The sequence below is a fragment of the Ursus arctos genome, unplaced genomic scaffold (genome assembly GCF_023065955.2).
Source record: "Ursus arctos isolate Adak ecotype North America unplaced genomic scaffold, UrsArc2.0 scaffold_20, whole genome shotgun sequence".
Lineage (NCBI taxonomy): Eukaryota > Metazoa > Chordata > Mammalia > Carnivora > Ursidae > Ursus > Ursus arctos.
Genome location: NW_026622875.1, coordinates 47,676,178 through 47,690,635, shown reverse-complemented (window position 1 = coordinate 47,690,635; position 14,458 = coordinate 47,676,178). Strand labels below are relative to the sequence as shown.

General features: G+C 41.0%; 1 protein-coding gene across 5 annotated transcripts in view; it reads right to left on the bottom strand.

The window, feature by feature from the left end:
• The window catches only part of ULK4 (unc-51 like kinase 4), a 592,175-nt gene that overhangs the window by 323,673 nt on the left and 254,044 nt on the right, over positions 1-14,458 (bottom strand). For all 5 annotated transcript variants that reach the window (XM_026496788.4, XM_026496790.4, XM_026496789.4 and 2 more), the window contains one exon: positions 4,852-4,900. In XM_026496788.4, coding sequence (XP_026352573.1) covers positions 4,852-4,900 — 49 coding nt within the window. The remainder of the gene's footprint in view (positions 1-4,851; positions 4,901-14,458) is intronic.

Sequence of the window (14,458 nt, the reverse complement as noted above, 5' to 3'; positions counted from 1 at the left end):
TGGATCCAGAGGGCCCAGACGGTTAGCCGTCCAGACGGGAGGGGGCGCTGTGCTCCTGAGGAGGCACTTAGGACTGGGAGATTGGGCTCTTTTTCCAAACCATAAAAACTACTCTCAATTGGTATATCTTTAACCGGTTGTGGTTTTTTTAGTGTTCTTGACATACAATGTTACATTCGTTTCAGGTGTACAACACAGTGATTTGACCAGTATCCTCCGCTACATACAACACTATTTGATTACCACTGACCATGTTCCTTATGCTGTCCGTGCCTTTTATTCTCATGACTTCTTTAGTCCGTAACTGGAAGCCTGTACCACCCACTCCCCTTCACCCATCTTGCCCATCCCCCTCACCCCTGGCAACCATCAGTTTGTCTTCTGTATTTATAGATCTGATTCTTTTTGTTTATTCATTTGTTTTGTTTTTTATTCCACAAAGAAATGGAATCATATGGTATTAGTCTTTCTCTGACTTATCTCACTTAGCATAATATTGTCTAGCTCCATCCATGTTGTTGCAAATGGCAAGATCTCATCCTTTCTATGACTAGGTAATATTCCTCTGTGTGTGTGTGTGTGTGTGTGTGTGTGTGTGTGTGTGTGTTCATTATCCATTCATCTATCACTTGACACTTGGGTTGCTTCCACATCTTGGCTATTGTAAATAATGCTTCAATAAACATAGGGATGCATGTATCTTTTCAAAGGGTTTTCTTTTTATTTTGGGTAAATACCAATTAGAGGAATTACTGGATCACATGGTATTTCTATTGTTAATTTTTTTGAGGAATCTCTATACTGTTTTCCACAGCGGCTGCACCAATTTACATTTCCTCCAACAGTGCATGAAGGATTTTCTTTCTCCACATCCTTGCCAAAACTTGTTCTTTTCATTCTTGCTGTTCTGACACAGGTGGGAGGTGATAACTCATAGTGGTTTTGATTTGCATTTCCCTGATTATTAATGATATTGAGCATCTTTTCATGTGTCTGTTGGCCATCTGTATATCTTCTTGGAGAAATGTCTGTTCAGGTCCTCTCCCCATTTTTTTAATTGGATTGTTTGGTTTCTTTGGTGTTGAGTTGAATAAGTTCTTTATATATTTTGAGTATTAACCCCTTATCAGATATATGATTTGCAAATATCTTCTCCCTTTCAGTAGGTTGCCTTTCTGTTTTATTGGTGGTTTCTGTTCCTGTGCAAAGCTTTTTATTTTGGTGTAGTCCCAGTAGTTTATTTTTGCTTTTGTTTCACTTGCTTGAGAAGACATATCTAGAAAAATGTTGCTATGGCTGATGTCAGAGAAATTACTGCCTGTGTTCTCTTCTAAGAATTTTATGGTTTCAAGTCTCACAGGTCTTTCATCCATTTTGCGTTTATTTTTGTGTATGGTATAAGATAGTGGTCCAGTTTCATTCCTTTGCATGTAGCTGTCCAATTTTCCCAACACCATTTGTTGAAGAGACTGTTTTACCCCTATTGCATGTTCTTGCCTCTCTTGCCATAGATTGACCATAAAAGCATGGATTTATTTCTGGGCTTTCTATTCTGTTCCACTGATCTATGTGTCTATTTTTATGATGGTACCATACTGTTTTGATTACGACAGCTTTGTACTATCTCTTGGCCAGTTTGATTCATACTTAAAGTTCTTTGTTCTACCTGCTTTTCTTAAGATTTTTAAAAAATAGGACATAAAATGCACAGTTCTCCTTCTTTCATCTTCACTTCCCTCCAGGCCCACAGAAAAGACACAGAAGCTGCCTGCAGTTCCTGCCCATCAGAAGAGAAACATTTGTTTTCTTACTGAAAAAAACACATAGGAGAGGACGGACTGCTGGTAAGAGCACATTGTATGAGGACCTCTAGGAAAGGAGGAAGTTATAAAGCCTGTATCACGCTTTAAGTACACCAAAAGAAGCTGGAAAACAGTTCTGGGCTAAGAGGAGAGAAAAAAGTCATCAGGAGGCCATAGTGAACCTCCAGCTTTTGCTTTTTTAATGGGTGGCTAGAAGACAAACAGTAGCCAATACGCAGGACCCTGTACAATTTTTCATTATGTCTTTTCTGATCAAACTGTTGCCAAGAAGCTGCTACATGTATGTGGAAACCACACAGGCCCTTGAGCTTAGAAACCAAACCCAACTGAAGTATATACTGTGTTTCTCTGAAACTAGGACTCCCTCAGTTCTAAGATGAATCATTATTTTATTAAGCCCTAAGAAAGAAAAATGCTGTCAATTAAACTATGACATGATTTCTTATTACTTAGAAAGTTCATTTTATTTTTATTGAAAGAGCTCTTTTAGACATATTCAGACATATATTTTTATAATGCATCACTCTTGGGCACTTATAAAAAGAAAAATAAAAGTGAAATGAATTGGTTAAGGCAATGACAACCAGGTCACCTGGCTGAAAGCAACTGTAAAACGCCATTGATTTGGAAAGTACATCCCAGTTTCAGAAATGTTAAAATCTGAAGGGGAAAAAAAGGTGCATCATAGAATCACTAAAATGCTATATTATGTCTTGCTCTGTGACAAAAATTTAGAAAGGACAAGGTAATTGTTCACAGGATAGCTGCTACAAAGACATTTCACTGATTAAAAAATGTATTTATACAGAGGGAAAAAGTTGAGATTATTAAACTCAAGAAAGATAAAAGTAGAAAAGGGATTTAATAATGTTCTTCAAGGACATCAATGTCCTGTCCCCAAAAGCAGTGATTTCCAACTGGTTTTTTTTTTTTTTTTTACTTTTTTTTTTTTTAGCAGCAGGACCTCTTTTTGAAATATTGTCCTATAAGAAACCCGAGTATGGAGCTGCTCTGGTTGGAAGAAAAGCGTCATTCCAGATATGCTTGGGAGGTCACAGGGCTCAGGATCAGCTGAGAGCCTCACCTGGAGAGTAGACATCGTCTCTACCCACTCTCTATGACAGCTCCAACATATGACAAAGGTCTAAATCATGGCATCAATCAATGAAACATTCTCTGTGGTTTGTAAGATATGAAGCCATTCGGACACCTGGGTGACTCAGTCGGTTAAGCTCTGCCTTCAGCTCAGGTCATGACCCCAGGACCAGAGTCCTGGGATCGAGCCCCGCATCAGGCTCCCAGCTCCGCAGGGAGTATGCTTCTCCCTCTGCCCTTCCCCTCCACTACTGCGCTTGTGTGCACACCTGAGCTCCCTCTCTCTCTCTCTCTCTCAAAAATAAAATCTTCAAAAAAAAAGGTATGAAACCTTCCTAGGTGGTCATTATACAAAGATTCATCAAGCACAGAGGGATTTTGGTAACCTTCAAGAAGGAATTTCTTATGTACAAGATTTGAGACCCTGAAGTGGTTGCCAAAGGATAGGACGAGAACTTTTTCTCAGTCACAAAAGGAGCTGTCCCGACCCGACAGGTTAGAAACACTCCTGCCACAGCAAGGGAATGAGTCACAACCCCCTTTAAGGCCTGTTCTAGCTCTAGAGCGCTCTCCGTGTCTTCAACACTGGTCTCCTCAAATGCAAGCCTGATGTGGCTGTTTGGACGGCTTTGGCTTGTGCCCCGTGCCCCACCAAACCCAGAGCCCACTGTTTACTGTACCCACTGTCCTCCAAAACAGATCCAACGCTGCAACAAATTAGCAAGCCACATCTACCCTCACTGAAGATGGGGAGACACACAGGCCACTTAGCAAAGTTTAAAATCCCCATCAGACAGCATTCCGTCTCCATGGGTCTCCTCCCATCTTCTCTATTTCCTCTCCAGACACTGCTTATAAAATCCCCTTACTATTCAAAGCTATTCAATCCAGCCTCCAACCTTGCACATTCCCCAGCATGGCAGCTCTGTGTCATCTTGTCACCGGAGCATTCTTTGGGAATACCACCCACTGCCACCTCTTGTCCCCGTCCAAACCACATAGCTCAGCAAACACAACCCACTTTCCTAGAAGGAAAAGGTTCACTTTGCAGCTAAGAAAAATAATGTTTTCACCATTTAGCCATACCATCACACAAACAACTTGTAGATCAATATTTTAGGATGATCAGAGAAAGCTAATTTTCCATGTATATAGTTATCAGACTAGAGTTATTGCTCCATTGGAGACCAAGGTAGGTTAGGCTGAGCTGGCTGGGGAGCTGTCCCCGCCTTTCTCCCTTATGCTGTCAGTTAGTCATATAAGGAACGTTTTTAGTGAAAGGGGAAAGCCAACTCAGTTATAAGAGAATATTTCTTCAGCTAAGGGCACTCTGTTGCTCTAAGTTCCAACTCAACTTTCAGCTTACTTCTCAAACCTGCCTAAAGACAGGTATAAGTAGGGATTTATCAGAAGTGAGGAAAGTCAACTCTGCAACCCCATTTTACTCTCTACACATAGGAGCCATAGAAGAAAGGTTTTAACAGACCGTTTCCAGTGGAGTAGCATTCTATGAATAGAAAAGAATGATGTACGGAAGTTAAGCTATTGCACATTTGGAAGAACGTAACTTTCTGGCCATGGGCACAAACTGCTGATCAGACCCAATGATCACCAAGTCAGAGGGTTTCAGACCGAGCATCAGAAAATTCATACTGAAGTGCAGTGGTCATCCCTCTGCCCTTCCTCCACAAACCAATCCCAGATGAAGGCTTTGCAAAAAGAGGACAGGTCATTAAGCCGTGTCCCATACAATTTCAGAGCTGTACAAGAGTTCAGATAGAGAAACTGAGGCCCAGTGAAGTGAAGTGAGATGATGAAGGGCACAGAATCCTTCTGGACAGAGTAAGGGTTAGAACGCAATCCCACAACATGGTTGAAACCTTAAAATTTTTTAAACGTCACTTGAATTTCAGAGACACATTTCCCTTCTTACCAGAATTACTTCGAAAATGAGTGGGATCAGTTTGCTCTCTTCCACAAGTCTGTTAAAAAAAATAAAATAAAAAGATGAGCACACATTAGAAAACTCATATTTAAACCGCCCTGATCGGGAGCAACACGGCCCCATGTTTTATAGCTTAAATTCTGTGACTGCGAAACAGATGATTAAATACTCATTTTTAACATACTGAACTACACTTATTAAATACAAGAAATATGGGGCTCTTTGCAAGTGACTATTAGCTTAGCCTTACTGATCTGTAGCAAGCATAATCTCAAATAGATTGACATTTATAAATGTAAAAATTAATTAAAATTCACAATTATTTTAAAGACTATGAGACTAGGCAATGCCAGCCGAAATCATGTGACCAGCCCTCACTGCACAGTTAAATTATAAGCGAGCCACACATAATCTTTCATATATGCTTCATTAACTATCTTCCCAGCATTAATGAATGAATGTATAATGATTTTTAATCTCTTACTTTAAAAAAAAAAGAGTAGACCCCAATCACCCAATAGACTTTGGGAATTTTCCCTCATCAAAACTAGTTATGAATTATTATCTATTGTGACAAGATTTTTTTCACACCATTTAAGAGAAAAGAGTCTCAACCATTCTTACTAAAAACAATACTTCAGTCTCTAAATATTCCTTCAGTCCAGAGCAGTCAACCTGTTTCTTATAAGGGGTGAGATGGCAAAGACTTTAGGCTTTGGTGGGCCACACAGTGTCTACAGCAACTACTTACCTCTGTCACTATAATGTAAAAGCAGGCATAAATTATACATAAATGAATAGGCATGGCTGTGTTCCAATAAAATTTTATTTACAAAAACAGGTATGTGCCATAGTTGGCCCATAAGCTGTAATTTGCTGATTCCTGATTCCGTTTTAAAAGTAAATCAGATTCCTTCATTTTATTAGCGTTGACTTTATATGATAAACGACAGCACTTAAGACAAGCATGCTGCCTTCGTTGTGGGTATTACAGTTTGTCTATTTCACAGAAAATGCCAGGTGGATAGGAAGGGAATTTATCATCCGGCCTCCCTAGAGCTTGTTCGTCTATGATAATACGCTAATAAAAGAAGAGCCTACAAGACTTGCCAAAGAGAGACCACAGTGTTTATACATATGTGTTAAGGGAAAGTGAGGTACGGAGAGGAGTCCCAAAGACTGGAGCGAGCACTTAGAAAGCCCCTCGGAATCTAGCAGAAATAAACGTGATTACTTCTGTAGTTTCAATATCTTAGGGGATGAGGTTTTGACTACAAATATTAATTTACAAATATTAAGTTTACAAATATTACAAACATTAAATTTATTTTTTCACTTTCTTGGGCAACTGAAAGCTCAGATGCAAAGCCAAACCTTCCTACACCGTGTCTGGGCACGATGGGAAATGCACAGACTCAAGACAGAGCACGACCTCAGGCCAGCACATTCCCAGGCTTCTTCCTCAGCTCCCGAGATGTTGACCATCCCTTTCCCTAATTGATCTTTTTAAATTTCTATGATATATACTCTGCTTAGGCCCAGGCTGAAATAACCAAACACATACATCTGAGAGTTGCCCTAGCGCCCAAGCCAAAAAAGTCCCAGGGGTATGGGCCCCACTTCTTCTCCAATGGTACCCAGAAGTGAGAGCTGCTTCTACATTCTCCCCCAACATTAAGATCCAAAAGCATCCACTCACAACACCAGTGCCCTCGTGACAGTATTTTTAAATATACTCTACTGCTAGGACATGACTATAGAAACTACTATAATTCATTCTGATGAATTACAACTAGTCCTTCTCCAGGCTTCTGCACGAGAAGCAGGCTGGCCTGGACTACCTCTTCAGGCCTCTTCAACTCCAGTTCTAGCATTCCAGGCCTCACATTTTTCTGAATACCACCAACCATAACAGTTGTTGTTTCCTGATTGGACGGACATGATTCAGAACCATGTCTGGTAAATAAAAAGGGAGATTGTGCTAAATAAAAGCACTTTTAGTTTAAAAAAAACAAAAAACAAAAAACAAAAAACCACAACATTTCTACGACATTTTCTGCGACTCATGAACTAAATGTAAATTCAAAAAAACGCCAAAAAACCAAAAACTCTAAAGCAAGTACAGAACAAGGAGCTTCAAATGTTTACACTGATCTCAGACAGTGTTCTTCCAGACTGTGGGAAATGGCCAATATGTGGGCAATGACATGAGTTCACTGGGTATTGACTAGCATTTTCTTTTTTTTTTTTTTTAAGATTTTATTTATTCATTTGAGAGAGAGAGAGCAGAGACAGAGAGAGAGAGCACATGAGCAGTGGGGAGAGGCAGAGGGAGAAGAAGTAGGCTCCCCGCTGAACAGAGAGCCCGACTCGGAGCTTGAGCCCAGGGCCCTGAGATCATGACCTGAGCCAAAGGCAGACGCTCAACCGAGTGAGCCACCCAGGCGCCCTGACTAGCATTTTCTTAATTAAAAATAATAAAATGGAGACTCTCCAAAGCTGTCACACATAGTATGGTTCCATGACATTTTTTTTTCAGTTTTAGGCCTATAGATGCATACTGGGTAGTGATGTAAATGCATTTTTCTTATGTGGGTCATAGTTAGACATCTGAAACCCAGAGATTTTAGATTGCTTTCGAGACAATATTTGCCTTCCATATGCTCTTTGATTTTTAAAAATCTGTCTCCTTATTTTAAGCACCTCCTCTCATACCACTATAGGTCCAATTAGTGGCTCGGGTCTCCAGTGATCAAACCCTTAATGTGCTCTGAGTAACGGAGCAATCTTCTCGGGGCTCTCTTCCTTTGATTTGTACTCTGGAGAGCAGCCCTGGCGCTCAGGCCTCTGTAGACCGGGGAGGACGAGGCTTACCTCCAAAGAAAGCCGATGTGGCTGAATCTCAGGGAATTGTTTGCGCAGTAAGTCTTAAATCGTCAGAGTAGACTTTTGTAAAAGGCTATCTTATTTTTGGGCTCTGTTCAGCAGTTGGCCACCATGATTTTAAATCACCAGTATCATTTTACTACATGAGCCTGTTATATCCTACATTCTAAAATAATAAAATTTCTATGGTTTATGGACAGCCTGGAGGACAGGAAGTAAAAAGATTAATCTGGATTCTTTTTAAGCCAAAACAAACAAAAAAGAGATCTTTCTGAAATTAACCCTAATCTTCAAAGGACTGCAAAGATATTAACTACATCACAGTATACTTTTCTTCATGTTAATGATCCAAGCACACTGTTTTTAAGTAATTCCAGATGAAAACTGAAATATACTGCCCTCCCCAAATGTAGTTCATAGGACCACTTGATACAGGCTTTTTTTTTGGGTTTTTTTGTGGGGTTTTTTTGAGGGGGAGGTCTTCTTTGTTTTGTTTCTTCCCCTTAACAGCACAACTTAATAATAGACTGTATGTGGTTAAAGAGTTTTCCAGAGGTGCCTGGGTGGCTCAGCCGTTAAGCTTCTGCCTTCAGCTCAGGTCATGACCCCAGGGTCCTGGGATCGAGCCCCTCATCAGGCTCTCTGCTCAACAGGAAGCCTGCTTCTCCCTCTGCCACTCCCCCTGCTTGTGTTCCCTCTCTTGCTGTCTCTGTCAAATAAATAAAATCTTTAAAAAAAAAAAAAAAGAGTTTTCCTTACAAAATTTTGATTCAGAAGATTCACTGGGATTTTCTATATCTGTGGTTTATATTATTAACAAAGAGGGTGCTGTTTGAATTAGAAAATTTTGAATAAACTTAACATCTTTAGGATACATTATTTGCCATTCTAACTCCCTCCCATACCTAAAGTAATTGTCACCCTTAGTGTTGGGAAACTTTTGTTTTTGTAAAGATTTTTTTTTATTTGAGAGAGAATGTGTACCAGTGGTGGGAGTGGTGGAGAAGAGGGAAGGGGAGAAGCAGACCCCCCCACTGAGCAGGGGCTGGATCCCAGGACCCTGGGATCATGACCTGAGCCAAAGCCAGACACTTAACCAACTGAGCCACCCAGGCGCCCCAGTTTTGGGAAACTTTTTAAAAGTTTTATTTACTGATCCTTGACAATTCAGACTAAATATAAAGTCTAGCAACAGTTAGATATAAATGACTAAATGCAATTTAGGTAGGAAAAGTAGGAACAGGGAGATTCCTCTGCTTCTGTTCAGAGAGCTACAGAAGTAAGTTGGGCTTAATTTCAAACCACTGTTAACATTTTTTTAACTTTCCTTTGAAACATAAAGACTATCTTAGGATGAACCAAGAACAAGAACTAAAAGTAACTAAATGAAGTCCCTTGACATACCCTACCGTACTGCTATTTATTCACAGAAAAGAGGAGCCGGGAGGAGGAGGTCCAGGGAGGGGAAGGAAAGGATCTCTCCTGGCTCTGGGCTCAGGTTTGCAAGACAAAGAAAACAGCCGCGACAGTAATTAAATAGGTCTAAGACACTGGGTTTGGTTGCAGAGCTGTACTGTCACGTTTGCTTGCTTGAAGTTTTTATCTGCCCACATAGGTGGAGACAATATGCAGAAAGCAAGCACCAGAAGTGGAGACCCCCCATCTCCGCAGTCGGCCCATTGGGAACACTGCCCATCCAACCCCCAAGGGCTTTTCCATCTACTGTCTCTGCATTTCAGCAATCCAAGTTGTCACAGAGATCTTACTTAGTGCTGGAGATTTTTCTTCCTGAAAACTATCTCAGTACTCAAATTATGACCAACCCTATTGAGCATCTGCCATGGGCTAATCTTAAGAACTCAAAATCTGTGCCTTCAAACTTGGTAGTCAAATGGCTTAAGAGACACACTGAACAGCATACAAACAGAAATAACTTCTAGCGCAGATAAGGGAACCGACCTGGGGAAAACGCAGCGAGCCCAGACTGGGAGAAGAGGTGTTCATGAGCATTGAAAGAATTGGCCATTTAAAGTGAAGCGCACCTACACGGAGAGGGTGAGCAGAAGTAGTAAAAGGACAATGTGAAAGATGGAGGAGAATGACGTGACCTTGAATGCCATGCCAAGAAGTCTGGGTTTTACCTACAGGTTACAGGGAGTTTATGAAGGATTTTAAGCAGAAGAATGACATAGTAGGATTTGCTGTTAAACTCCAATCTGACAGTAATGCAAGAAATGACCAGGAGTATAGTCCAGAACATTCCTACTCAAAGAATGGTATGCAGACCGAAGCCAGCCTGCAAACTGTCACAGGTCTGTGACAAGACAACTACCCAAATTTGAAAGATTAAGCTTCTGTCTGTTGGGTCTAATGATAAGAAATTTGAACTTCGAAGCAGTTTAAAACATGACTCCACCAAAATATGATGAAAAACAGGATATACTCACGGCCTCAAAATAGTTCCCCACAAACAAAAGTGCAGTGGAGAAACACGGCAGACACCACCTTAACCAACGGAGCACATTTCACATCCCCAGAAATAAGACAATGACATCACATACGCCCTGATATCGTTCACTGAGGAAGACACACCATCGCTTCTAACGTACTTGTGCCAAAACTACAAACCTCAATCTAATCATGAAAAAATGCCTAACTCAAACTGAGTGGCATCTTACAAAGTATCTTCCCAGTGTACTTCTAAAGTGTTAAAGCCATGAAAGACAAGAAAGAGTGAGGAGCTGTCCCCGACTTGGGGGGACTCCTACTAGAGAGAAGAAGACCAAATGCAATCAGATCAGACCCCAGGACTCGAAAAAGTGGCAAAAACCGGCAAAACTCAAATAAGATCTGCAGATTGGTTGATACTCTTGTATCAATGTGAATTTCCTGGTTTGGATAACAGGGCTATGGTTCTATAAGATGTTAACATTAGTAGAAGCTGGCTGAAAGGCATATAGAAATTCTTTTGTACTACTTTTATCACTGTTCTGGAAGCCTAAAATTATTTCAATATTAAAAGTTTTTCTGTTTTTTATTTGTTTGGGGTGTTTTGTTTTGTTTTGTGGCTCCCAAATTCTTTGACTCTCCTGAGACATAGGATCTGTGTCCTCTCGCCGTGAGTCTGGGCAGGTTTGTAACAGCTTTGACCAACAGTGTAGTATGGAAGTGATATTGCATGACTCTGCTTATATTCTGAGTGCCTTTTCTACATTTCACTTTTATAATATCCTATAAAAATGTGTATTCCGGTTATCTGTTGCCACATAACAAACTGCCCCAAACTTAGTGTCCTAAAGCAATAATTGCATATGACGCTAGTGAATTCTTTGGGTCATGGATTTGGACAGGGCATGCTGAGGATGACCTGTCCTTGTTCCCTGATGCCCGTTCCCTGAGGTCAGCTGGGAAGACACAAAAGCTGGGGGTGACTAGAACAGTTGGGGGGCTGGAAGCATCTGCAGGCTTCTTTGCTCACATGTCACAAGGGGTGACTCAAGGAAGGCTCAGTTAATTCTGCCCATTGGATTACCTGCTGCTGCCATCTCCAAGTGGCCTGGCCTCTCACAGCATGGCAGCGGGGTGCCAAGAGGGAGCATTCCTAGACCTAGAGGTAGAAACTGCCAGAGCTTTTCTAGTGTCACTTCCACTACATTCTAAATGGTTACAAGCCAGTCTTTAAGGTCCACTCAGCTTCAAGTGGAGGAGAAATGGTCATCTTCTGTTTGGGGGAGTGGAGAAAGGGGATGTGGGATGGGAGAGATTTCCGTAGCCACCTTTGTAAGACTCAATCTGCCACAGCATTGGTCCACAACACACTGAAATTTTAAAAATGGTTTCTTCACCACAGATAGTGTGAGTAACATTAGTTTAGAACCAGAGAGAATAGTTAACAGTTAATAGAACAGTTAATAGTTAATAACAGTTAATGGGCTACTACAGCAATCCAAAGGAGTCCTAAGTGGGGTCTCGTATTTATTTTCTATTGCTGAATAATTAGTTAGCACAAACTCAGTGGCTTAAAGCAATACCCATCCATTAATTCAAAGTCCTGTAGGTTAGAAGTCTATCTAGCTCAGCATGACTGGCTTATCTGCTCAGAGCACGATAAATCTGGAACTAAGGTGTCAGTGGTGCTAACTTCCCCTTTGGAGGCCGGGGGATGAGAGAATGTGTTTTCTTTTTCTTTTTCTTTTTTTTTAAGATTTTATTCATTTATTTGAGAGAGAGAGAGACTGAGCATGAAAAGGCAGAGGGTCAGAGGGAGAAGCAGACTCCCCACTGAGTGAGAAGCCCAATGCAGGACTTGATCCTGGGACTCTGGGATTATGACCTGAGCCGAAGGCAGATGCTTCCACGCAGGTGCGTGGGGATGTGTTTTCAACCACATTCTTATTGTTAACAGAACTCAGTTCCTTGCAGTTGTAGGACTGATGCCCCTCTTTCCTTGTTGGCTGCCAGACATGGGTCCCTCTCAGATCCTACAGGCCATTCACATTCCTTGGCACATGGACTCCTCTATCTGTAAAACCAGCAAAAAAGGACTCCATGTCAAAACCTTCTTGAGCTTCAAATCTGTTTGACTTCCCAGTCTCTGACCTCTAGGCCAGATTGCCATGACTCCTGTGATTAGTAAAGCCCACCTGGATGATCTCCATATTTTAAGGTCAACTAGTTTGGGACCTTAATTACATCTGCAATGTCCCTTCACAGCAGCACTAAATTAATATTTCACTGAGTAACTGGGAAAAGGTATGTATACATCTGCTGGGAATCTTGAAGGCCACCTGGAAATTCTGTCCACTCCAATCTCACCTCACCCTTGTCTCCTTTTTTAAGGAATAATTCATATTTAGTTCTTTGAATAAGCTGTTTCTGGTCAACTTATATAGAAGCCCTAAATAGATACAAGACTTTTTAAAACTTCAACAATGCTGTTTAGGAGTCTTCAAGTTACTATTTGTTTGTAACTGAGCACTAGACTATAAACAAAGCTTTTTCATTTCTTATGACTTATATAATTTGCCAGCCTAGTGGACCAATACCAGTCATTTTAAATTAAAAAAAAGAAACCTCTAACATCAAACTGAATTTCAAATTATTGGTCCAGTGAATCAGCTTCAAAAAGAAATGGTTTTATAATGCGTAGCTATGGCACGATATTATGTCTAGCCTGAAAGCAAGAATATTTGTAATGTTTCTCCTTGAAATGTTTGCCCTTGCCTGCAATGCTTGCTAATCCTCTTGCACAGAATTGCAGAAGTCTTACCAATAGAGGTACACATCTAAGGAGATATTTTTCACAAGAAAAGGGCAGGGTTGAAATTTTAACAGCTCTAGCACAGAACATTTTTAGATCTGGCCATTTCACAAAGATCTACAGAGTCCCTCATATGGGCAAGCATTATACCTCTTCCTTGAAGAAGTTTATACCCCAGTGGGCAAAAAACACATACAATATAAAAATAACTTGATTCAACTTATAAAGCTAACTGCTTCATTTGCTGAAAAGGTCTCAGCATTAAGTTCGAATACAAGGCTATACCAGAATGTACCTCCCACGTGCAGAATCTCCCACTGCCCCAAAAAGCATGAAAACGAAATGAATTTCAGTAAGAAACTACGATTAAGCAAAACGCAAGTGTTTTCCAATAGAAAGGAGATTTATAGAGAAATTTTAAAATTGTATGTTACATTAGCAACTTCACAAGATGCTTCTGTATCCATTACCTCAACAGATACCCAATGCAGGCCTGTGATGACCCGCATCTGTTGAACAAGGCCCCAGCCCGTTTCCATCACAGCAAGTACAGAAGGTGAGACGGAAGAGCTGGACTCCAGAGGAACTCCACCCAGTATGTGGACTTCACATACAAAAATCCTCCTGCCTCCTTCTAACTCCAGAGGCTATAAGGTGCCTGAAAGTCACATTTTGTCCAGGGCCTTACACTAACTGTCCCTGCACAGGCAACAAAATCCTTGTTCACCAGCCAAGGGCTTTGGCCGCTTGTTCTCACATCCTTTCCGTTCTGCCTAGGTCCTGGGCCCTTATCTCTGTCTTTCTGAACCCTGTGGCTCTGTAGCTGGTCTGTTTTCTCTAATAACTCTTTGAATCCTTGGCAGTCTCCCTAAGACATGGCTCTGTGCTCGTCACACAGCTCTACACTCACACTCCAGATAAGAAGCATGTTGCTTCTTGCACCAGAGCAGGGAGGGGACTGAACCAAAACCAAAAAAAATAACAAAAAACAACCACTATCAGTAAGACAAGTAAGATAAAGGACTGGCAGGGGCACAAAGCAGGAACAAGTCCCTCAGAGGACCACCAGATTTCACAAGTGGCCAGCATCTCTTTTTCCCCTACAGACATGAGCCCAACACCAGGAAAGAGCAATTGTATAAGAGATAATCCTGAAATTCTTTTCGATTTAATGAACCTGCTTATATTCTATGGTCCCTTTTTGTCCTGTTACTTACAAGAGAATTTTTTTTTTAAATCTACTTGAAGTCAGGGTAAGATCTGTCTCTCTTCTTTCACACACTCATTAACATCTACTGAGTACCCATTATGTGCCATACACTGAGCTAATTTAGAGCTACATCAGTATTGTAAGTGCTAAGACAGATGTCTATAAAGGGTACAGAAGGGGGGCGCCTGGCTGGCTCAGTTGGTAAAGCAAGTGACTCTTGATCTCGGGGTAAGTTCGAG